General features: G+C 38.2%; 1 protein-coding gene across 5 annotated transcripts in view; it reads left to right on the plus strand.

Moving 5' to 3' along the window:
• CATSPERE (catsper channel auxiliary subunit epsilon) overlaps positions 1 to 23,813 on the plus strand; it is a 150,294-nt gene extending 126,481 nt beyond the window's left edge. For 3 of the 5 annotated variants that reach the window (XM_070474395.1, XM_070474397.1, XM_070474399.1), the window contains 4 exons: positions 1,635 to 1,721; positions 7,596 to 7,753; positions 16,030 to 16,083; positions 22,735 to 23,812. In XM_070474395.1, the coding sequence (XP_070330496.1) occupies positions 1,635 to 1,721; positions 7,596 to 7,753; positions 16,030 to 16,083; positions 22,735 to 22,888 (453 nt within the window). In that variant the 3' untranslated portion in view covers positions 22,889 to 23,812. Of the gene's footprint in view, positions 1 to 1,634; positions 1,722 to 7,595; positions 7,754 to 16,029; positions 16,084 to 22,734 lie in introns of those variants that run through there. The other 2 variants (XM_070474396.1, XM_070474398.1) reach the window with 2 other exon arrangements.
• The last annotated feature ends 2,636 nt before the right edge of the window (positions 23,814 to 26,449 follow it).

The following is a 26,449-nucleotide window of genomic DNA, read 5'->3' on the forward strand; positions in this document are numbered from 1 at the left end:
AAGGAAAATAGAACCAGTCAGCTGTAGGCAGGGGAAAAAAAAATACTACCTCTGTGTTAAATTCTATGACTACTATAATTCGTTTATGAAAAAAGAAATCACTGTCACATAGAACAAAAGGGGTCAGAAAGGGTAATGTTTATAGTAGGATGATGCAATTATTACTATTTTATTTTCTCTCCACATTGTATTTAATGTTTGATTACTTATGGGTCTGTCTTTGGCTTTCGGCCAATCATCATATTCATGCTAAATCAAATGAATACCACTGTAGGCTTCATCTCGCTTGATTTTTTTGCAGCATTTGACCCATTGACCTTGGCTTCACTGTCCCCACACTCTCCTCTCCTGGCTTTCCTTCATCCTCAGTGACTGGTCAGTCTCAGCCTCCACAGTCAATCCCTGTTATTCTGCCTGTTCACTTTGCAGGCCATGGCAGAAAGGCCTTACTACTAAGACCAACACAGATTCTCCCTGATCTGGGAGAATCCCATATACCACAGAGCAACTAAGTCTGTGAGCCACAACTATTGAGCCTGTGCTCCAGAGCCCAGGAGTCGCAACTACTGAGGCCACATGCCGCAACCACCGAAGCCCATGCGCCCTAGAGCCCATGCTCTGCAACAAGAGAAGCCACTGCAAAGAGAATTCTGGGCACTGCAACTAGCGAGGAGCCCCACTTGCCACAACTAGAGAAAAAACCATGCAGCAACAAAGACCCAGCATGGCCAAAAAAAATTTAATAAAATTTATAAAAAATTTATCATCCATATATAACATTACTTTAAACATAAATCTTATAAAATTATAAATAAATGGTACTTCTTTAACCTAATAAAATGTGGATACAAAAAACCCTGTATAAAACATCATGCTGCTGTGCTGAGTTGCTCAGTCATGTCCGACTCTTTGCAACCCCATGGACTGTAGCCCACCAGGTTCCTCCATCCCTGCGGACTCTCCAAGCAAGAGTATTTGAATGGGTTGCCATGCCCTCCTCCAGGGGATCTTCCCAACCCAGGGGTTGAACCCAGGTCTCCCTGCATTGCAGGTGGATTCTTTACCGTCTGAGCCACCAGGGAAGGCCAAGAATACGAGAGTGGGGAGCCTATCCCTTCTCCAGGGGAACTTCCTGACCCAGGAATCGAACCGGGGTCTCCTGCATTGCAGGCAGGTTCTTGACCAGCTGAGCTACCTGGGAAGCCCATAAAACATCATACTTAATGGTAAAAATGTGAAAGCCTTCCCTCTGAAATCAGGAATGAAACAAGGAGGCCTGTTCTAACCATTTCTATACAACATTGTTCCAGATGTTTCTCATAAGGTAAAAAATGAGCAATAAAAATAAAAGTATAAAGGTTGGAAAGGAAGAAATAAAACTGTCATATTTACAGATAACATGATTGTTCATCTGAAACAATTAAAATTAATAACTGAGTTTAAGAAGTTGTCTCTGTACAAAATCATTATACAAAAGTCCATTGTTTTTCTATATATCAGCAAACACTTAAATAATTAAAATTAGATGTATAATTTCCAATGGCACTAATTAAATACTTAGATATAAATTGACATGCAAAACATATATATATATATATATATAATCTTTCTGTATATATAAAATCTTTTGACAGAGCGGTTGTTTGAATGAAGCTCAGACATGGAATTCAATGATTGAGCTTAACAAGCACCTCCCGTTAGAAGAAGTCTGGGGACCTGAGGTAAGAAAAACATTACCTTGTAAATTATTTATTTATAACTAACTTGGCATTTTAGTATTAATAAGTGCTTAAAGGAAATAGTTTGGGTTTAAGTTTGATTTTGTAAATCAAATGGAGTTTTTCTGTTCTATTCTAAAATGTTTCCTCTTAATTCTGTTTGATTTTCTGCTGCTCTGCATTACTAACAATTTTGTTTTAATTTTCTCTTCTGAAAATCTATCTGCAGATTATTAAATATCTGAAACACATGTTAAAGCACTGAGACTGAATCTTTCTAAAGAATGCCTGACATTTCAATTTTTATACAACTAAAAGATCTTTTCTGAATGCCAATTATCAATACTATACTGTTTTCAATTTTTTTCAATTGAATTTTCTTAAATTGCAATGATTTTATTTGGCAAATCAAATCATATCTCATGAATAGCATGTGACATATAAGGTACCTCAGCCTTTAAAATGTAAACCCTATAATAGGAATATTTTTTTTGCTTCTCCAGCAGAATCTATACATGTCCAGACAGAGATGAACAATGTGTATTTTCCTCTATATTCCCAACTCCAAACCATCCATTTTCCACCCATTACTCCCTGTCTTCCCAGTAACATGAATCTAGGAGCTTTACTCCAACAATCCTTTGAACGGTTCTTCCAACTTAACATAACCTTCAACTCACTGGTCCTACCACCCTCACCGCACCCCCAGTTCCCTTTTCCCTTTTTATTTTAAATTCCACAATCAATAGTCATATCACTCTATTAATATACACCCTCAATTCCTTTGCTCCTCTCGCACTTCTTTGTATTTCTATAGCTAATCGCATCCCTGGTTAAATTCAGCTATCCACCTTAGCTGTGGTCAGAGAAAAACAAACCCTTGCTGACTTGTTTCACTTTCATTTAATGATTAAAATGGTCCCATAATACCCAGCAAATGTCACTGTATTTCTTCAACTTGTTCCTTCTTCCCCTCTCACAAATAGTTATTGCAGGCTTTCGCCTCTCTCTTTAAATCTCCAGCAACTCTTTCCCCATCCGCATTCTTACATAATGAACTTGCTTCCGACTTCACCAATAAAATTATGGTAGTTATTAAATCTGGTACAAGACCCTTCTATCTAATTTTATATAGAGAAGCACATATCTTAAAACATGAAATATGTTGCCCTATTGTTTTTAATATTTTTGTTTGTTTTTAATATTTTGACAGCTACAATTCCAAATAACTAGTTTCCCTTGTAATGCAACCTGTCTTACATTATGCTTTTAAAAACATTATTGTGAGAGGGGCCCATAGTAGTTCATAGGCTTCACCAGATTGCCAAAGGGGTCCGTACAAAAATAAAATAAAATACTTTTATTTACTTGGACTTCCCTGGTGGCTCAGACGATAAAGCGTCTGCCTACAGTGCGGGAGACCTGGGTTCAATCCCTGAGTTGGGAAGATCTGGAGAAGGAAATGGCAACCCATTCCAGTATTCTTGCCTGGAGAATCCCATAGATGGAGAAGCCTGGTAGGCTACAGTCCATGGGGTCTCAAAGAATCAGACACAACTGAGCGACTTCACCTTCACTTTCACAACTTTATTCATATTTTAAAATCTATATTTATATATTTATACACACTCACTGTGAGGTTAGGAACCCCTGATATAGATAAAAAAAGAAAAGGACTAAATCTTGGGTCATCTCAATACTTAGAGATGGAGTGCATGAGGAGTGGTAAAGGAAGCAAAGGGCTTCCCAGCTGGCGCTCGTGGTACAGAACCCACCCGCCAGTGCGGGAGACATAAGGAACGTGGGGTCCGTCTTTGGGTTGGGAAGATCCCCTGGAGGGGGCATGGCAACCCACTCCAGTCTTCTTGCCTGGAGAATCCCATGGACAGGGGAGCCTGGTGGGCTACAGTGCACGGGGTTGCACAGAGTCAGACACGTCAGAAGCGACTTAGCACACACGCACGAAAAGGAGGTAAGAAAGGAATAACTTATAAGAAGCAAGAGAAAATCCAGGCAAATACGATGTTCTGGACTTCCTATTAATCAAGTCTCCTCAGAAGGAAGGAGGGATCAACTGTGCTAAATTCACTGCTAAAATAGGTCAACTATGATGAGGACTGAAAAAAATGATTATTTACTTCATAACATAGAGATAACCTTGACATAGAGTAACACAGAGGTAACCTTGACAGGATGAGTTTTGGTAGGATAGTGAGAGACTAAACCTTACTCAAGCGGGTTTAATTAGCAAGGAGAAAAAGAGTTCAAAGCAGCAGGAACAGACATCTCTGCAAAGGAGTTTTGTAGTCAAGAAGAGAAATAGCTGGAGAGCAATGGATAAAGAACAAATCTTCTTTTAACAGTTGAGAGACATAACCACATGTTGACTGATGGGAATATTCCAGCAAAAGAGGAAACTGATAACGCTTCAGATTTAACATGTCAGAAACTGAGCTTCTGATATCCACCCTTCACACGCACTCCTCCAATATTCTTCCCTACCTCAGTTAATAGAAATTCCATCCTCCCAGTTTGGTCAGGATAAAAGCCTCTGCATGTCATCTTATGGTCCACATTTGGTCCTTCAGGAAATCTTGTTGGCTCTTTCTTCAAAATGTATTCAGATTTGGTCACCACCCTATTTCAAGCCACCATCACCAACCATCTGGGATATAATCACAGCGCCCTAATTGGTCTCTCTGCTTCAGCCTTGCCCATCATGAATCTATTCACAACATGGCACCAAGCATGATGCTACTAAAACATAAATCAGAACACACCACTCTTCTGCTCAAAAGCCAAGCAATAGTTCTCATATCACTTAGAGTTATGACAAAGCCAACAGAACTTGCTGTATCGCATCCCCTCCCGACCCCCATCATGACTAGCTAATACCTTTCTTCAGGTCTTTACTTAAAAATCAAGTAGTCAATGAAGATTTCCCTGGCCACTCCACTGAAAAATTTAAACATCACCCCATGACAGTTCCTATCTCCCTCCCCTATTTTCTTAAATGTCACTAGCATTTATGACTCCCTGATACATTACATAGTCAACTTATTTATCTTATATATTATCTGACTCCCCAACTAAGATGTAGGCTCCATAAGGAAAGGGAATTTTGTTTGTTGTTTTCAGTGGCATCTGACCCATTACAGGTGTTCAGTAAATATTTGTGAAGCCAATTAATTAATTATAGGTCACCTACCTATTATAAGGAGTATTATTCAACTATTTAAAAATCATAAGGAATTAAACTAGTAATGGAATCAGTTAAAAACAAAACTTACCCTTCTAACTTCTTACTGAAGGATATCCAAGAATCTGGGCTTGAGGATAGATGTAGGTTTCACTCTGACTCAAAATCTCACAAAGGGCACTCATTTTATCATATGAGATATGATAAAATAGCATGGTCCTAGGAAGCAATGAGCTACCTGATAACTAGCATTCAAGGAGCTCACCTCACTCAGTATGATACAGTACCGTTATTGTTTAGTTGCTAAGTCGTGTCTGACTCTTTTGCAACCCCATGGACTGTAGCCCACCAGGTTCCTCTGTCCATGGGACTTCCCAGTGGGTTGCCATTTCCTTCTCCAAGGGATCTTCCCAACCCAGGGACTGAACTGGTGTTTCCTGCATTGGCAGGCAGATTCTTTACCACTGAGCCACCAGCGAAGCCCCATTACAGTGCAGTACTTCACAAATTTTAGAATTATGTCAAGGTGACATCAGAATCACCTAGAGGACTTGCTAAAACAGATCTCCAGGTCCTACCTCCAAAGTTTCTGATTCATCAGATCTGGGGCTAAGCCCCCCAAGTTGTATTTATAACAAGTTCCCAAGTGATGCTGATCTGGGGACCACATTCTAGAAACATTGAAATAGTGGCTTACATTCTATAAAGAATTCTGAAGTGCCCACACCAGGCCTTAAGTGTTCAATTTTACCATATGAGAAAAAAAATCTCACCACTGAAAGGATAGGTTCAGTCTGGAGTTTGAACGTAAGAGAAGGCAGGTACCTGCAAAGATTAGTTATGTCCTAGTGAGTAAGGCTATGCTTACTAAACAGTGTCACTGTGTATTTATTCAGCATGGCAATCAGAGGTACTTTCTTCCTGAAACATATACCTGAAATGAAATAGCCTTCCAGTTCTTAGAGCTGCACTAGTTCCTTCGTAGTCCTGATTCTATAAGGATGAGTGACATTTGTATTAAAACCTGGGAAGTAGCTTACAGACTGTAATTTCTCAAGAGAAAATTTGAAGGACTCACAAACAAAGGTTGCATTTTCACAGGTTCTTCCAAGTTAACATTAGAGTTTGAGAAGGAAAGGGAGAATGTGGATTATGAATGGCTAGCTACATACTTAACAACTCAGGATGTGAGCTGAGTTTCTGGACATGACTCTGTAGTAATCCAAGACGTCCTTGGCTAAAAATGAATAGTAATTCATGAGGCCAGGGACTATATGAACTGTTACTGATTATCATCAAAACCAAGTAAAGTTAAGAAAGTACACAATATCTGCATATTGAAAATTGTCAAAATGTAGGAAAAATGTGAAGAAAAGCCCTAGAAATAATTACCACTTGAATAAATCAAATGGTAGTTACTCACTCAAAAGCTATAGAAAGAATTCAGCCACAGTGAGAATGCATGACAAAAAGATGAGCAACACTTTAAGTAGGGTGTAAAAGCATACAGGATCTACAAGTATCCAGAAGAAATGCCATGTATTATTTTAGGATTTTATTTTCTAAACATAACTTTAATAAAGTGACTTAAAAAAAATATAGTGTCTATGCTTTTTAAAAGGGGGAACAAGAGATAAACAAATATCCTTTCCAGTTTGTATCTTGAGACCCACAGAGAGACAGTAGTGGTAAATGGGAATAAATAAAACTCCCAGGGGAAGATTTTGAGAGCGCTGCTTCTTAGGTAGGTCAATAAGTAGTGCAGGGCCCTCAAGGAAGAAGTCCAGGGCTCTCCAGGAGGAGAAAGGGACAAACCTTTTTTCCCTACATTCCGTAGTCTTAGTCACTTATTTTTTTAAGCCCAGAGCTAATAATAACACAGCAAAACTCATCTTGCTCAAGGGTATGTTTTTCCTTAAGCTTTGTACTAAAGATTATATAATAACAATGTATCCTGTTTGAGGACATATTTCTCCTTCTTAACAAGAACCTTCTGACTAATCTTGTTATAAATTAATATGTATGTTGTGGGAGTCAGTCTGGTAAGACCTTTCTGTTGTTAGTTCTAATCTTGTTAATTTAAGATGTATTGTTATGGGAGTGGGTCTGGTAAAAGTATATAAGGCCTTCATAAGACTAGCTAGTGGGGCACTTTCTGTCCCCCTTCCAATGTTTATGTCAGAAGCTTTCTCTGCCCCTTTTTTTAACTTTAATAAAACTCTGCTACACAAAAGCTCTTGAGTGATCAAGCCTAGTCCCTGGTCCCAAAGCTAAATCTTCTTTGGAGATCACGAATCTGACATCATTCATGAAAAGCTATCAATTTAACTACTGTTGTATCCATACCTTATAATAAAAATTGTATCTGTCCCTAAATTAAGTATCCATGAAGGATTTTGTACTTTTTAGATTTAGGGAAATAAAATACTTACAGGTTCTTAACAACCTAATTTATTATTGTTTGCAAATAAAGTATTTGCTTTCACTAGGCTTCACTTTTAATCAGACTTTAACCCAAGATAGCCTCTAAAAATACTATTAATATACAACACTAAAATGATAAAAGAGATGGGAATAATTATTATATCTTTAAATAATTTTCCAAAATAAACATATGGGAATATAATTTTGTTTATAAAATTCAGATAATGACCTTAAGGTTTTTGTTTTCTATTCAGAACTATAAGCACTGTTTTTCTTATGCTATTGGAAAACCAGGAGATTTAAGTCAACCATATGAGATTATCAACAAGTCTAACTATAACCATTTGGTTTGGCCCTTGGACCATTCTGGAATGTATGTGTTTCGTGTGAAGATCCTGGATCCAAACTATAGGTGACTATAAATGTTCCATTATTATAGTTTTAGCATTAGTTTCTAAAAATTACATTTTTATTTTCTTGATTTAATTTGATATCACCCAGCTATCCAATTACAGGCATACCTCATTTTATTATGCTTTGCTTTATTGTGCTTCAAAGATACTGCATTGAAGGTTTGTAGCAACCCTTGGTCAGTGAGGTTTATCAGTGCCATTTGTCCAACAGCATTTGCTCACTTCATGTCTCTGAGTCACATTTTAGTAATTCCTGCAATATTTCAAACCCCCCACCAGCAAAAAGACTATGACTTATTGAAGGCTCTGACGATGGTTAGCATTTTTGAGAAATAAAGTATTTTTTATTTAAGATAAGTACATTCTTTTTTTAGACATAATGCTATTGCACACTTAATAGACTATGGTATAGTGTAAACATAACTTTTATATGCACTGGGAAACCAAAAAATTGGTGTGACTTGCTTTATTGCAGTGTTCACTTTATTGTGGTGATTTGAAACTGAACCCACAATATCACTTAAGTATTCGTGTCATATTTGCTTTTTCATTTTGGAGCAATCATGTTAAACATTCTGTGGCAGTAAGAGATAGGATTTCATGTTCAACATAATCTATGCACAGTTAACATGCTGAGTACTATGTTTCATTGCTATGATAGATGCAAAATAGAGCATAAGGATAATCTCAGCCTTCAAGATGCTTGTAATTAAACTGGTTGGGGAAGGAAGAGCGGAGGGTACACCTAAGACCAAAGGAGGTTAAAACAGAGCAAACACATATCTTTCAAATATAATCATTTGTATTATTGATAAGCACAATAATAATTCAGAGATGGGAAAAATCAATATTGAGCATCAGGAGAAAATTTCCCAGAGGACAGGGAATATTAAGAATTTATATTGTCAGAGAACTAAGACAGACCCTTCAAATGAAAGAAATCACACTAATAATGGAATTGAGCTGGACATTAACATGGTGGAAAATTTGGGGTTGGCCAAAATGTTCGTTCATTTGGCCAACCCAATACCTTGCATGAGGAAGGTAAAAAACAAAGGATGCAAATTAATCCAAGGCAATTCATAATGTTGAAGTCAATTTCAAACCATGTCCTAGAGAGCCTCTTTAGTATCTTTACTAGAGGAGCATTGCAATGAGAGAGTAGTTCTAGGAAAATTAGCCTAAGAAGAAAGAATCCTATGAACAGAAAGTAAATTACAGATAAATGAGAGAAATGGAATTAACAAGACAAGGATCAAAGGAAGCTGTGTTGCCAGTAAGAATGGAAAGGAAAAAGTCTAATAAATATTTATCAGGGAAAGACATATTATATTGATCTAACATGAAGGAAAAGAAGGAATTTATATGGTTTCAAGTTTTCTAGACTAGGTGATTAAAAATTATGGTATTTTCTTTGACCACAGTAGATAAAGAGATGGTTTTGATTTGCCGGAAATAATGAGATAAGAGTTCTGACTTTGTATTTGAGAGGACAATGAAATATCTGAAGATGTCCTACAGACAGCTAAAAATTTAATTTGGGACTTGAGTTGGAGAGAATAGCTGATAGTAAAGAGTTTTGAAAATACAAATAAGTTAACTGACATACTAGAAGAAAAGAGCTTTTAAGAGATACCCACAGTAAAGAAACTGAGGGTTATGAGAAAAGGAGCTGAGTGGAAAGCTCTTCAAAAAAAAAAAAGAAAAAAATGAAGAGAAAGAAAAAGCTCCATATTACCCAACCAATCTACAGATTCAAAGCAATCCCTATCAAAATTCCAATGATGTTTTTCACAGAAATAAAACAAACTATCCTAAAATTTGTGTGCAACTGCAAAAGATCCCCCAAAGCCAAAACAGTCTTGAGAAAGAGCAATGAAGCTGGAAGCATCATACTCCCTGATTTCAAACTATATTGCAAAGCAATAATCAAAAAAGTATGATACACACACAAAAAGACACATGGATCAATGGAATAAAATAGAAATCTCCAGAAATAAACTCACACATATTCAGGCACTTAATTTATGACAAAGTAGCCAAGAATATACACTGGGGGAAACGAAAATCTCTTCAAAAACACTGTGGGGAAAATTGGACCTGTGAAAGAATGATATTAGACCACTATCTAACACTATACACAAAAATTAACTCCAAATGGAATACAGACTTCAACGTAAGCCCTAAAACCATAAAACTCCTAGAAAAAAAATATAGGTGGTAAGCTCCGATATGTGAGTCTTTGCAGTATTTTTTTATTTGACAGCAACAAAATAAAAAACAAGTGAAACTACCTCAAAGTGAAAAGCTTCTGCCCAGCAAAGGAAACCCACAATAAAATGAAAACGCAACCTACAGTATGAGAGAAAATATTAGCAAATTATATATCTGATAAGGGGTTAATATCAAAATATATGAAGAACTCATATAACTCAATATCAAAAAGGAAAACAATCCAATTTTAAAATGGAATTAATTAGACATTTTTTCCAAGAAGACATACAGATGGCCAACAAGTACATGAAAGGGTCTTCAATATGACTAATTATCAGAGAAATACAAATCAAAACCACAGTGAGATATCACCTCACACCTGTTGGAATGGCTGTTACCAAAAAGATAAGAGGTAAATGTTGATGAGCATGTAAAGAAAAGAAAACCCTTGTGCACCGTAGGTGGGAATGTAAATTTATGTAGCCATTATGGAAAACAGTTATGGAGGTTTCTGAAAATATTAAATAGAACCCACCATATGACTCAACTAGTACCATTCCTCGGTACTATCTGAAGAAAACAAAACCACCAACTTGAAAAGATATATGCACCCCCATGTTCACTGCGAACAAAGCTAGTGGAGGTGATGGAATTTCAGCTGAGCTATTTCAAATGCTAAAAACGCAGCACTGTTTATAATAGCCAGGACATGGAAGCAACCTAGATGCCCATCAGCAGACGAATGGATGAGGAAGCTGTGGTACATATACACCATGGAATATTACTCAGCCATTAAAAAGAATTCATTTGAATCAGTTCTAATGAGATGGGTGAAACTGGAGCCCATTATACAGAGTGAAGTAAGCCAGAAAGATAAAGACCATTACAGTATACTAACACATATATATGGAATTTAGAAAGATGGTAACGATAACCCTATATGCAAAAAAAGAAAAAGAGACTCAGATGTATAGAACAGACTTGTGGACTCTGTGGGAGAAGGTGAGGGTGGGATGTTTCAAGAGAACAGCATTGAAACATGTATATCTAGGGTGAAACAGATCACCAGCCCAGGTTGGATGCATGAGACAAGTGCTCAGGCCTGGTGCACTGGGAAGACCCAGAGGGATGGGGGGGAGAGGGAGGTGGGAGGGGGGACCGGGATGGGGAATACATGTAAATCCATGGCTGACTCATTTCAATGTATGACAAAAACCAATGCAATGTTGTAGAGTGATTGGCCTCCAACTAATAAAAATAAATGGGAAAAAAAATAAATAAAAAATAAAAAAATAAAAATAAAAACTGATGCTGTGAAAGTGCTACACTCAATATGCCAGCAAATTTGGAAAACTCAACTATGGCCACAGGACTGGAAAATGTCAGTTTTCATTTCAATCTCAAAGAAGGGCAATGCCAAAGAATGTTAAAACTACCACACAATTTCACTTATTCACACACTATCAAGGTAACACTCAAAATTCTCCAAGCTAGGCTGCAACAGTATGTGAACCGTGAACTTCCAGATGTTCAAGCTGGATTTAGAAAAGGCAGACGAACCAGAGATCAAATTGTTAACATCCACTGGATCACAGAAAAAGCAAGAGAATTCCAGGAAAACATCTACTTCTGCTTCATTGACTATACCAAAGCATTTGACTATTTGGATCACAACAAACTGTGGAAAATTCTGAAAGAGATGGGAATACCAGACCACCTGACCTGCCTCCTGAGAAAACTGTATGCAGGTCAAGAAGCAACAATTAGAACTGGACACGGAACAACAGACTAGTTCCAAATTGGGAAAGCAGTACCTGGAGGCTGTATATTGTCACCCTGCTTATTTAACTGATATGCAGAGTACATCATGAGAAATGCCAGACTGGATGAAGCATAAGCTGGAATGAAGATTACCAGGAGAAATATCAATAACCTCAGATATGCATATGATACCACCCTTATGGTAGAAAGCAAGGAGTAACTAAAGAGCCTCTTGATGAAAGTGAAAGAGGAGAGTGAAAAAGTTGGCTTAAAGCTCAACATTCAGAAAACTAAGATCATGGCATCTGGTTCCATCATTACATGGCAAATAGATGGGGAAATAATGGAAACAGTGAGAGACTATTTTGGGGAGCTCCAAAATCACTGCAGATGGTGACTGCAACCATGAAATTAAAAGATGTTTGTTCCCTGGAAGAAAAGCTATGACCAACCTAGACAGCATATTAAAAAGCAGAGACATTACTTTACCAACAAAGGTCTGTCTAGTCAAAGCTATGGTTTTTCCAGTAGTCATGTATGGATGTGAGAGTTGGACCATAAAGAAAGTTGAGCGCCAAAGAATTGATGCTTTTGAACTGTGGTGTTGGAGAAGACTCTTGAGAGTCCCTTGGACTACAGGAGATCAAACCAGTCCATCCTAAAGGAAATCAGTCCTGAATATTCATTGAAAGGGCTGATGCTGAAGCTGAAGCTCCAATACTTTGGCCACCTGATGTGAAAACTGACTCATTGGAAAAGACCCTAATTCTGGGAATTGTTGAAGGCGGGAGGAGAAGGGGACAACAGAGGATGAAATGGTTGGATGGCATCACTGACTTGATGGACATGAGTTTGAGCAAGCTCCAGGAGTTGATGATGGACGGGCAAGCCTGACGTGCTGTAGTCCCTGGGGTTGCAAAGAGTTGGACATGACTGAGCAATTGAACTTAACTGAACTAAATGTTCACTGCAGCATTATTTACAATTGCCAAGATATGGAACAAATGTAAATGTCCAAGGGTGGATGAATTGTCATAGAAAATGTGGTATATGTACAGTAGAATATTATCTGGCCATTAAAAGAAGGATATCTTGCCACTTGAAACAATGTCAATGGACCTTGAGAACATTATGCAAGAGAGTCTACTTTGGTTTGAGCCCAAATTTTGCCACTAGTAACTATCTCAGTTCAGTTCAGTTCAGTTACTCAGTCATGTCCGATTCTTTGTGACCCCATGAATCTCAGCACGCCAGGCCTCCCTGTCCATCACCAACTCCCGGAGTTTACTCAACCTCATGCCCATCGAGTTGGTGATGCCATCTAGCCATCTCTTAAGCAAATAGCAGTCTTTTTAAGTTTATTTATCTGTAAAGTAAGTCAGTAAAACCTATCTTTATTTTGAGGATTAAATGATGTGTCTGGGTAAAAATCTCTAATTTTGCTGGGCATATAACAAAGACTCAATAAAATTAAGTTCTTTTCCTCTCTCTTCTCCCATATGAAGATAGACTGAATCATATATTAATGTTTATTTAGTTATATACTATCTCATTCCAAGCAATATGCTAAATTGTAAGAGATAAAATACCTAGGGATAAACCTAAGGAGGCAAAAGACTTGTACTCTGAAAACTATAAGATGCTGATTAAAGAAACTGAAGATGATACAGATAGAAAGATATACCATGTTCTTGGATTAGAAGGATCAATACTGCCAAAGTGATTATACTACCCAAAGCAATCTACATATTCAAAACAATCATTATCAAATTACCAATTGTATTTTCACAGAACTAGAACAAAAAAAATCTTAAAATTTATGTGAAAACACAAAGACCTCAAGTAATCAAAGCAATCCTAAGAAAGAAAAATGTAGCTGGAAGAATCAGGATCCTTGACTTCAGACTACTCTATGAAGCTTCAGTCATTAAAACAGTTTGGCACAAAAATAGAAATATAGGTCAATGGGACAGGATAGAAAGCCCAGAGGAAACCCCACACATCTATGGTCAATTAATCTATGACAAAGGTGGCAAAAATACACATTGGATAAAAGATAGTCTCTTCAATAAGTGGTACTGGGAAAACTGAACTGCTACATGTAGAAGAATAAAATTAGGACATTCTTTAACACCACATATAAAATTAAGTTCAAAATGGATTAACAGCGTAAATGTAAGACTGGATACTATAAAACTCACAGACAAAAACACAGGCAGAACACTCTGGCATAAATATGTCAAACAGCAATATCTTTTTGGATAGTCCCCTAGAGTAATAAAATTAAAAACAAAAATAAGCAAATGGGGCCTAGTTAAACTTAAAAGCTTTTGCACAGCAAAACAAGCCATAGACAAAATTAAAAGACAACCTATGGACTGGGATAAAATATCTGCAAACAATGCTACTGACAAGTGATTAATTTCCAAAATATACAAACAGCTTATATAGCTTAATATCAAAAAACCAAACAACCCAATCAAAAAAAAATGGACCAAAGATCTGAAAAGACATTTCTCCACACAAAGATGACCAAAAGGCACACAAAAAAAATCCAACATTGCTAATTATCATAGAAATGCAAATCAAAACTACAATGAAGTGTCACCTCACATCCATCAGAATGGCCATTACCAAAAAGTCTACAGATAATAAATGCTAGGGCTTCCCTGGTGGCTCAGCTGGTAAAGAATCCACCTGCAATGTGGGAGACCTGGGTTTGATCCCTGAGTTGGGAAGATCCCTTGGAGAAGGGAATGGCTACCCACTCCAGTATTCTGGCCTGAAGAATTTCATGGGCTGTATTGTCCATGGGCTCGCACAGAGTCAGACACAACTGAGCGACTTTGACTTTCACTTGCACAGAAAGGTATGGAGAAAAGGGAACCTTCCTACACGGTTGTAGATATGTAAATTGGTACAGCCACTACGGAGAACAGTATGGAGGTTTCTTAAAAAAACTAAATATAGAGCTACCATATGATTAAGGGATCCCACCCCTGGGTTATATCTGGAGGAAACTATAATCTGAAAAGATACATGCACTTTCAGTGTTCACTGCATCACTATTTACAATAGCCAGGACATGGGAACAACCTAAATGTCTATCAACAGATGAATGGATAAAGAAGATGTTTTATACACACACAAAAACACACAGTGGAATATTACTCAGCCACAGAAATGAAGGAAATAATGCCATTTGCAGCAACATGGATGGACCTAGAGATTACCATACTAAGTGAAATAAGCAAGACAGAGAAAGACAAATATCATATAATATCACTTATATGTGGAATCTAAAAAAAGACAAAAATGAATTTATTCACAAAACAGAAATAGACTCACAGACATAGAAAACAAACTTATGGTTACCAAAGGGAAAAAAGACAGGAGGGATAAATTAGAAGGTTGGGTTAGCATATAGAGACTACTGTATATAATATAGATAACCAACAAGGATCTATCGTTTAGCAGAGGGAACTATACTCAATATTTTATAATAACCTATAAGGGGAAAGAATCTGAAAAAGAATAGATAAATGTATAACTGAAACACTTTGCTTTACACTTGAAATTAACACAACCTTGTAAATCAACTATACTGTACTTCAATTTTAAAACAACTCAAAAAAAAATTAAAATAAAGCTAATGAAATTAGTGAAGTTGTCCACTGAATGGAACAAAATGCTTAGCAATTCTTCCACATCAGTCTACCCCCTGTGATTTTGCAGTGAAATTATCAACAGAACAAAGAAGGGAGTATACATTTAAATATATTTCATTCATAATTCTGGAGAAGGGAATGGCAACCCACTCCAGTACTCTTGCCTGGAAAATCCCATGGACGGAGGAGCCTGGAAGGCTGCAGTCCATGGGGTAGCGAAGAGTCGTACACAACTGAGCAACTTCACTTTCACTTTTCACTTTCATGCATTGGAGAAGGAAATGGCTACCTACTCCAGTGTTCTTGCCTGGAGAATCCCAGGGACAGTGGAGCCTGGTGGGCTGACATCTATGGGGTTGCACAGAGCCGGACACGACTGAAGCAACTTAGCAGCAGCAGCATTCATAGTTCCCATTCATTACAGTGGAGATTTTTCTCTGCAAAATGGAAGGCAGTACTCAGTTTGATTAAAATTTCTTTTGGTAGTAATAAAATTGCTATCTTGAAACAAAAAAGAAAAAAGAAAATCACACCTTAACTAAGATTATACATGATTTGATTACCATGGAGATGGGCCAGAGTCTTTTATATATTGTATTTAATCTAACCTTTAATATTTTTCCTTATTGCAGTTTCTGTAACCTAACCACTATATTTGCAATAGAGACCTTTGGAGTGATTCCCAGGTAATGACTGGTGCCTAATTAGGCCTTAATTCGGGAAGTTGTGAGAGATACAGAAAAGTAAACATAACTCTCCCCTCTTTTCCTGGGACCTTTATACTTCTGTCCTATATGTTACATCCTAAAGGTTGTATGTAGCTATTATACCAAGGATACAGGAGGAAGGAATTCCTGAGAATTGTTACTGCACCTCAGGTCCCCTTATGCTCATCCTCAACAGCCATTGTCTTCCCAATCAAAAGTGACTTTCAACTCCACCTAAGGGCACATGGTAGACTGCAGCAGTGAGGACAGGAAGGAGGCAGTGGCTGGCCCCCGCTGACCCTGGGTCAGCCCTTGGCCACCAGTCATCATTCCAATGCATACAGGAAACAGGTAGGAAAAGCATTTCCCTGGATTCAGCTTTAGTTTCCTTCAAGAGCAGAGTAAAAAGTCTTAACACAAAAGTTGGGACTGCAGATAATTATCTCTGTCCTGTGTTTTTTGTTTTGGGAAACATTAAACAAGAGTGGACCATAAACAATTAAATTACTTACGGCCCTATTTTAAATATTACTGACTCCTAAATTTTTTGTGCTATTGGGAGGTTAATGGTGTGAATAATCTGCAAATGAGATAAGTCATGCCTGTTTCTAATAATAAGTAACTTTGGGAAACATGTATAGCCTTTTTGCAGCAACTTCTCTTTCTCATTAGATCTATACGTTTGATTTAGATGAATATTAAGAACATATGTCCATGCACGTATCCACCAACAGAAGGGGGAAGGAGTTGATGAGTTAGGAAGGAGAGGAAAGAGTAAAGGGAGATCTCACCTTCTAAGGGATCTCACCAATTTGCCCAACTCACCTCCCAGGAGCTGGACTTCAGTAACCAGAGAATATGGTGCAACACAGGGATAGTCCTGTAGTTTAGTGACTGCAGTTCAGTCTCTGTCATGCCTGAGCCCTGAAGGGTCCAGAGGCAGAGCAGAGGTTAGCTGGTGGTAAGAGGGCCCTTTTCATGAGCAAACCAGTGACTGGAGATCAGTTTGTAGGCGGCAAAGATCTTACTGTTTCTTTGCTTTCTGGCCCAATTCTCAACCACCTCAAGTTTTCCACTGTGTTCTTTGGAGTTGCCACCATTTAACCAGCAAATTCACCTAAGTCCTGTCCTCTGAGCTCTGTCTGTGCCACAGAGCACCATCACTACTCGCAGATCATGATTCTTCTGAAAAACAAAAAACAACATTTTAAAACACTTATCCTTTGAGGTTCATGGCATCTGATGTACCCTGTCCTTTCTCTATCCTCACTGCTGCACCCTCTCCAAAGTCCCCCTTATTCAATGTCATCTTGTTTTCACCTCTATGGCAAGCACCCACCATCGTGGCCTTTCCTAATCCTTGATGTCCCCCTCCTGCACCGTACTTTGGCCATCCTCTCCCAATGTTATGTCTTAGGCATGATCAATACTATCGTAACTTCTCTGCTTACTAAAGCATCAATTCAGACATCTTATTCTCAAACATTCCCAGTTTGTTAATTCAGCTACACCCACTACATCTCTTCTTCATCTTCATTTGGACCTTAACCTCTACATTTTTTTTCTTTTAGTGAAGGCATGTAGTATCTTTTTTCTTTTTTCTTTTTTTTGGTTGCAGGATGCAAAATCTTTAGTTGCAGCCTGCAAGTTCTTAGTTGTGGCACATGGGATCTAGTTCCCTGACCAGAGATAGAACCCATACCCCCTGCATTGGGAGCATGGAGTCTTAGCTACTGAACCACCAGGGAAGTCCCTTCACCTCTACTTCTAACCTCTTCCTTTTTATTTCCTATTTTCTTACATTTCAGACAAGGCCTACTGTTTTAATAACTACTTTCTAGTATGCTCTTACATTTCTAGAATGTGGTGCCCCCTCTTGACAAGCCCCAAACTACCTACTTTCTTTGCAGTGACATCTGATGAGCCAAGTAAAGAAAGTTACACAACAGAGCAAGTTGATCACCAACTTTATATAAGTCGCCAACACTACCTGGAAATCTTTCTTTCTCTGGTCAACCAAAGTTTCCACTCTCTGTAACAACTACTTCAACACTGAAGTATTCCAACTCCATGCAGCCCCATGGATTGTAGCCCTCCAGGTTCCTCTGTCCATGGGATTCTCCAGGCAAGAATACTGGGTTGCCATTTCCTACTCCAGGTGATCTTCCGGACTCAAGGATTGAACCTGAAGTCCCTTATGTCTCCTGCACTGGCATGTGGGTTCTTTACCACTAGCACCACCTGGGAAGCCCCATTTCCCTCTATTTCATCCTTATTTTGCTAACCCATTCAGCCTGCTTTCTATCTTATCACTCCACCCATTACTTCTCATTAGAATCGCTTTGACCTGCACTAAATCTGTTGGGTACTTTCTTACATATTTTATCTCTGTTGAAATTCTCACTTGCTCATGCATTGTTCTCCTGACCTCAGTGAGCACCTTCATGACCATTATTTTGAACTCTTTATCAGGTAAATTACCTATCTCCATTTCATGAAGGTCTGCTTCTGAAGATTTTATCTTATATTTTTGTTTGGAAATTATTTCTCTGTTTCTTCATTTTTCTTGATTTTTCTGTGTTAGTTTCTATGCAATAGATAAAATAGCCACTTCTCCCAGGCAAGAAGGAGTAGTCTTATATAGGAGATGGAACTTACTGTTCGGCCTAGCCCTAGCTGTTGTCTTTTAAACCCTCGTGATTGCCCAAGCTGCCTTCTTAGTTCTTAGCATTCCCCAGCAGGTGAGGGTATACCAGGACCTGTCAGTGTCCCAGAGAAAGGATCTCAGTCAGAAGCGAGATGTGGACTGGCTGGAAGCTGGACCCGCAAGCAGCAGCTTTCAAAGTATGCAAGTGGACTACTTTTGGAAAAAGACTGAAAGATGGGCCTTGCTTTCTCTTCCCTCTGTGCTGAGCCCTGAGAGAATAACCAGTTAAGAATAGTTTCTCTGTCACAGTCCTGTGGGACTGGTGAACTTAAGCTCTGCTGCCTACCAGAGCCAGGTGATCGAGTGGTGTGTCCCCCTGAGGAACAGCCGTGGAAGCTGGGGCATCAGGAGAATGCACAGCATCATTTCAGAGATATCATTATTTCAGGTGACCTGGGGAGAGGCAGCAGGAGGGCACCTGCTTGCTTCCCCAGTCTCTGGGGAGGCCACTAAATTAGTGTCATATTAGGAGCCTAGCCCTCAGATGGCAGCTTCTAGCTAAGCTAGAAGCAACTAGCTCATTGGAAAAGGTCCTGATGCTGGGAAGGATTGAAGGCAAAAGGAGAAGAGGGCAGCAGAGGATGAGATGGTTGGATAGCATCACCAACTCAATGGACATGAACTTGGGTGAACTCCGGGAGATGGTGAGGGACAGGGAGGCCTGGCCTGCTGCAGTCCATGGGGTCTCAAAGAGTTGGACACGACTTAGCAACTGAAAATCAACAACTCTTTCGTGGAAAGATTGGGAAATGAGCATTTCAGTCTGCAGATTCTGTGCTGGGGTGGAGAGGGAGTGATGGATAGTGAGAGAGGTTGTTAGCTACCAAGAGTTCTCAGGAGCCCATTTGTTTGCTCTACCCTTGTGGGTTTCATGGGTGAAGCCCAGTTGGCTTTCAAAGCTAGGTGTTTGAGGGTCCCATCCCTCAGGTGGAAGTTTTAAAAGTTGAGGTACGGGATATTAGACCCAAACCTCTTAGGGAGAAGTTAAGAGTTGTGAGTTCCCTCTCCATTGTATATTGCTTTGCTAGGATGGGGTTTTGGGTGAGATGGTGCCTCAGTCTCTCCCTACCTGTTTTTATGTGGGTGGGCTTTTCTCATTCACCAATGTGTAGGCGTTGCTCAGTGAATTTCTGGTTTTCTTTTGGAGGGAATTGTTCTACACATAGCTGTAGGACAGGTATGTCTGTGGGAGGATGTATGTTCAGGAGCTCCCTTTGTCAGCATCTTGAACTGGAACTGGCCTACACTAAATCTGACAGACACTGCTCAGTCCACGTTATATTGGAGCGTTCATTAGAGTTGACTTTCCCTTTGGCTGCCGTATTGCTCTATAGGTTTTCCTAGCCTTCTGTAGCCATTCTCTATCTTTCTAGTAAAGAGTCTTAACTTACAACCTGTATCACCAGCCATTAAGTGCTGACCTCCCTCCCTTAGGGAGGGCTCAGTCCTGGTTTTCTGAGCTGCTCACTCTGGCAAGCTCATCCATACCCATGATTTCAGTTAGCATCTATAAATACACAACTCCCAAATCATATCTCTAACCCCACCCAGGGTCATATATCCCACTGTCTACTTAGCCTCTTCTCTGGGATATCTCAAAGACTGGTCAGACTGCACATGTCCAAAAATGAACTCATGATCTTATCGCCCATTCCCTTACCCCATTATTTGTCTTACTCTAAAACTAACTCATCAAGATAATTGCATTCAGCTCTATGGATCATCATTGCACAGTTCCCAGAGAATTCAATCCCACAGGCTATAATGTGAATGCTACCCTCTGGAGTTGAACAATATGGTGACCCTATTTTTCCAATGTCCCCTCTCTCAGGAAATAGCAGATCCAACTGGACAAGCCAGACACCTAACAGTCAAAACTGAAAAACACAAAACCTAGGTTGTCACTCATATCGCTCTCTCTCTCTCCTCCACTCATCCAATCACTGACTCTCATTCATTTAACCTCTTAAATCGCCCTTAAATGAATCCACTTCTTACCAAACCCATCTCCGCTGCTCCACTCTAATTCAAGTTACTATTATCTCTGATCTGAATTATTGCAGTAGATCCCTAATGCTAATTTTAGTAGCTTAAAACTTTTAAGTTTCTTTCCTTAGAATGGGGACTTCTTAACATGACCTACAAAACCTTTTCTGACCTAGCTGCTACCCACTGCTCCAATCTCATCTTGCATCACATTCCCTTTATTTTCTCAGCTCCAGACCTACCAACCTTCTTTCAATCCCTGGCCTTCTCCGTATACTGTTCTACAGCAGGAGCTCTGCACACGCTATTTTCTCTATCTGGGATCTCTTCCTTCCCCTCCTTACCTACTTAACTTTACCAAATCCACTTCCATTTAATTCTTCAGAGTTTAGAATAATTATTAAATGCCTCGTGGGGGCATTTCTTGACCAATTCACCAGGTTTAAATCCTACCATAGTAAGCTTTCATTGCATTACCTCTCCTACTTTGTTTTTATTAGAAGTTCAATTTTATATTTATTTTCTCGTTATTTGATTAATGGTTATGTCCCCGCTAAAATGTAAGCTCTCTAAGGGTGAAGACTATGTCTGTTTTTACCCATTATTTTACCAGAACCCAGCACAGTCGTGGCATATATCAGATCATTTATTAAATTAGTTATTTAATTTCTAAGAAGGAAATGATTCACTGGAGCTAGATTAAGCCTGTATCCACAGAGAAGGAAGGTCAGACTAATGAGGCTGGGGACCTGGGAAAAGTGTAAAATGGCAAACAAATAATTATGATTTAAAAGGGAACTAAAAACGAAAGTCAGGCACCAGGACACAAAGTAGAAAACAGCACAGTGTTTGGCTTAAGAAATAAATCTACTCTGATGGGAGACACATGAGGTGAAGTGGCAAGAGGTCTGGATCCCAGCTGAAAGTAGCATCTATGCACACACACACACACACCTGGCTGACCCTGTTGTACCCCAAATTCAATATGCCCAAAAGTAAGCCAACCATATTCACAAATACCCTCTAAAGTGTTCTTACCTGTGAATTTCCTATGTCAGTGAATGGTGCTACCATCCTCAGAGTTACCTCATCCCCAAATTTAGGAGATATCCTTTATTCTAACACATTTCTCAAACCTCACATCTTAATCACCAAGATCACCCAATCTAACTTCCAAATATACCTTAGATCTATCCATTTCTCCCCATTTTTACAGCCATTAATCAATTAAAACTCTCACCATATTTGGTTATTATAAAAACCTCATAAATGGTTTTCTCCCTCCATATTCATGCATCCTACTCATCTATTCTTCACACTACAATCAGAATCATCCTTCAAAAATGAGAATGCTGTATCACATGTCTGAAACTCCCTCTTGCCTTTATACTAAAATTCACCCTCCATAGCTTGTCTTTTGCACCTTGAACAACTTATGATTCCTCATCGCTAATCACTGAGCAATAGCACCTAAATTCCAGTCACACTGAACTGGTTTTAGTTCCAGAATGTCTGGGGCTGATCTTCAGGTTTTCTTATGCTTCCATGCCTTTGTAATGCATCTCCCTTAGCCTAAAATATTATGCCCACTCTTAGTCTCCTTCTCCACTCTCTAACATTTTTATCTAACTCTCACTAATACTCCTAATCCTTGTCATATCTAGCTAACTCTCACCTATCTCCATTGGAAGGCCTTCCTGACACCTGGCTCCCATAGCACTTTATACTTCCTTCTCTCATCATGTTCATCAATCACACAGTCTATCTTCCTCTCTGGTCAGCCTCAAACACCGTGAGGGGAGACAAGATGTTTTATAAATCTCATTCATCACTGATAGAGAACAATGGCGTAGCAGCTAGCCATTCAAAAAATATTTGACTAAATTAACAACCAAAACGAGCAATGACTTCTAATGACTTTTCTTTTCTTATTTCAGTCCAAATGCTTACACGGTTGCAGCTTTCCTCTTTCTCCTGATGCTACTGTTCCTCAGTATTCTCATTTTGAGCTACTTCCATTATATGAGGATTTACAGAAAACAAATTTATGAACCACTGCACAAATCTGAAAGAAGAAAAAAGAAAAACTAAGAGAAATGAAAGTCTATTTACTATGAATGTAGAAGTATGTATATATACTTACATTGAGAGTGTATTTTGACCAAGAAATATTAGGTATAAGCTCATAGTATTATCAAATTCAAAATCTGAAAATTGTTCTCAAATTATCCCAAACAGAAATATTTTAATATATAATGTATGTTATTAAATTAATCCTTAATGTGTTCACTTTTATCTTAAAAGACTATATAGTCTTAAATAGCTTAAAAAAATTTTTTTAGTAGTTGTGTTCTCTTGCTCTCTCTCGCCTACCTTCCTTGATTCAGCATTGTGATTTTGAAATTAATCCATGTTTTTCCATGCATCTATAATTCTTTTTATTGCTAATTGTTCTGTTGTACTGTTGGTTAACTTGATTAACATTTGAGATTTTTTCTAGGTTTAGACTCTTAGAAATAAAACTGCTATGAATAGTTTTTTATAGGTCATTGTATGGATGTAGATTTTAATTTTTCTTGGGGAAACACTTAGTAAATGGTTCATTCATATGGTAGATATGTCTTTTTCAGAAACTGACAAACTGTATTCTAAATTTTGTTTTTTGTCAGAGTAAATGAGAGTTTTAGTTTTTAAAAGGTTTAAAACTTTAAAAACTACCTAAATTTGGCTATTACACTCCTTCCTAAGAATGAAAGTAAATTTTTGAAAGTATATAAATGTGTCAAATATTATTTTGCATAAAACTTTTCATATGAACCTTATAAAGCTGTAGTTAATTTGTGTAGAAAAGATTTAATAAGTGTGAGTTTAAATAGTCTGTCAAGATATATATGAAATATAACCTATAATATTGAAAATAGGAAACTAATGCTCTAAGTCTTTATTTTAAGTTTTCAAATTTTATTCTGATGCTCAAAATAAGCTTCTTAAGTTGTCCAAATGTGTGACCACAGCTTTCTAAACAATTAATATTTGAAGAATAAAGATCCAACTAGAGGAGAATGAGCAAGAGATTGTGTGTATGTGTGTGTGTGTGTGCGCATGTGCGCGCGCGCACGCTTACAGAACTGACTTACGGAGGAAAAGCAGAAGACACATGGTGCACTGAGCTTTAGCTGCGCAGGGCCCACCCAGGGGGGAGGTACCCTAGTCCATGTTCTTCATTCCCTCCTTGGACTTTAATTTCACAAACTGGTTCCTTTCCCCTCACCAAATAGGGGGAGGGAAAGTATTGCCTTATGTGATTGTGGAGGCTAGCTAGACAAGTCTGAAAGCCATAGCACAGACATTAGGAATATCAGGAATGGAAGATGAGGAGCAAGATGGGACTTGCTATTTGATTTGTTGGGACAAATCAAAGCTATTTCCACATATAGAATTTCTCATTTTACTAAGATCAGGAACAAGACAGGGATACCTGCTGTTCATCACTGTTTTGAAGGCTCTTATATTACAAGAGGAAAATAAAATAACCATTACAAATACAAGGAGAAAGGAGATAATTAATTTCAATAATTAATTATATGCCTAGGAAACCCAAAATTAGGAACAAGAATTCCTAGAATAAGACCTTTGGATGGCTCAATATGAGATAAATATTTAAAATTCAATACCTTTTCTCTATAATATTTATATAACACTTTAACAGTTAGCAATAGAAATAATAAAAATTATTCATTGTAGTGACAAGTTACACAGAATTAAACTTAACATGAAAGGTATATGCCATACATGAAAAACATCTTTAAAAGCTTTATTGAAAGGGGTTTTGAAACAAGATCTGATAGAAATGTTTGATGGAAAGAAGAAAGAAAATGATCCAATTTAAAATGAGCAAAAGATATAGTCATTTCACAGAAGAGCATATTCAAATAGCCGATAAACATATTAAAAACTTTTTTACTGTGTACTATGTGCCAGAAACTGTCCCAATGATTTATCTAATACTCTTCAACCATACTATGCAATGGGAACTATTATTATCCCATTATAGAGACAAGGAAACTGGCACAGAGAGGGTAAATAACTTTTCTAAGGTCACACAGGTGGTAAGCGAAGTCTCAGGCAGACTGGCTCCAAATCAGGTGCTTATCTACCAAGGATGCTCAGTCACACCAGCAGTCAGAAAGATATAAACCAAAGTTGCAATGCGGTTACTTTTCTTGCCTGATGGCAAAAACTCAGAAGGGTAACACTCTTGAGAAGGAATGAGAATCAGGGATGAGGAAAAAAAAAAAAATTCTTCTGCATTTCTGAAGGAAAAGTGAATTTTTAAAGCTTTTTTGGAAAACAATCTAGCAAGATCAATTAAAAATATTAATCCTCTTGGACCCACTCTTAGAAATTAGAAGTTTACCCATGAGCTAGGAGGACCAACATATACATACAATCAAATAGTTTTATAAACATGCTGTGCTAGTTGCTCAGTCATATCTGACTCTTTGCGACCCTGTGGACTGTAGCCCACCAGGCTCCTCTGTCCACAGGGATTCTCCAGGCAAGAATACTGGAGTGGGTAGCCATGCCCTCCTCAGTTTCATATACATCTATGTGTGTGTGTGTATACACACACACACACACACACACACACATATATACACAGAATTTTATATATATATATATATATATACACACAGAATTATATATATATATATATATACACATACATACATATATATATACATACACATACACCTACAGAATGCTAGGGGGAGAACTAATGTCTATCAGCAGGCGATCGGTTGAATAAATGATTGTTCATTGACCATATTGATCAGTGTGTTGATTTAGAATATTTTCCACAAGATTTTGTTAAATGAGAAAAGCAAGCAGCAGGGAAGTCTTTACAGTATGATCCCATTATATAAGTGAAACAAAAGTTCTGATATGAGAACACAGGAAAAGGTATGGAAAGATACACAGCATTTTGTGTACATCATGTGCATATGTATGTCTATACACTGTGGGAGGGGGAGAAGGGATGTATCAAGAGATGTAGAGAGGGAAGATATAAAAACTCTCAAAACTGGAGAAGATGGAAAACAATAGAAAAATAGCATGGAAATTTTTCTCTTTATGTAAAATGATGTGTCTTCATAAAGACAAATGAAAGAGTGACTGTCAACAAACTAAGACCCCGTGCAGCCAAATAATAAAGATAAATATTAAAAAAAGAGAGACAGAAATTGGAGATGGGAGCATGCTGAGAGAGTAGCTCAGCTCACAAAGGGCAAAGGGAGTGTTTCGAGTAAGAGGCGAAAGGAACCAGTAGTTTGAGCCCTCAGTAAGAGGTGTTATGATGTGCTTAATGAAGAGTGCCTGCCTGCCTCTCCCCATACCTGTAGTTTGTTCAACTGGGTTAGAAGGAGAGGAAGGCCACAGTGAGGAAGAGAAACAAAGCAGCTGGGTACACCAAAAAAGAATTTGGGAACTTTGCCACAACCTAAGGACAGTAATGCATCCACATTACTGTGGATCCACAGCATCCACTATCACTCAACACTGCCTGGCAATTCAACACTATTTCCCTAGTATATTTGTATTCCCTATTTAATACCTTCTCTCTCTCCAAATTCCCTATAATCCACCCTT

Source organism: Odocoileus virginianus, chromosome 11, assembly GCF_023699985.2.
Source record: "Odocoileus virginianus isolate 20LAN1187 ecotype Illinois chromosome 11, Ovbor_1.2, whole genome shotgun sequence".
Taxonomy (NCBI): domain Eukaryota; kingdom Metazoa; phylum Chordata; class Mammalia; order Artiodactyla; family Cervidae; genus Odocoileus; species Odocoileus virginianus.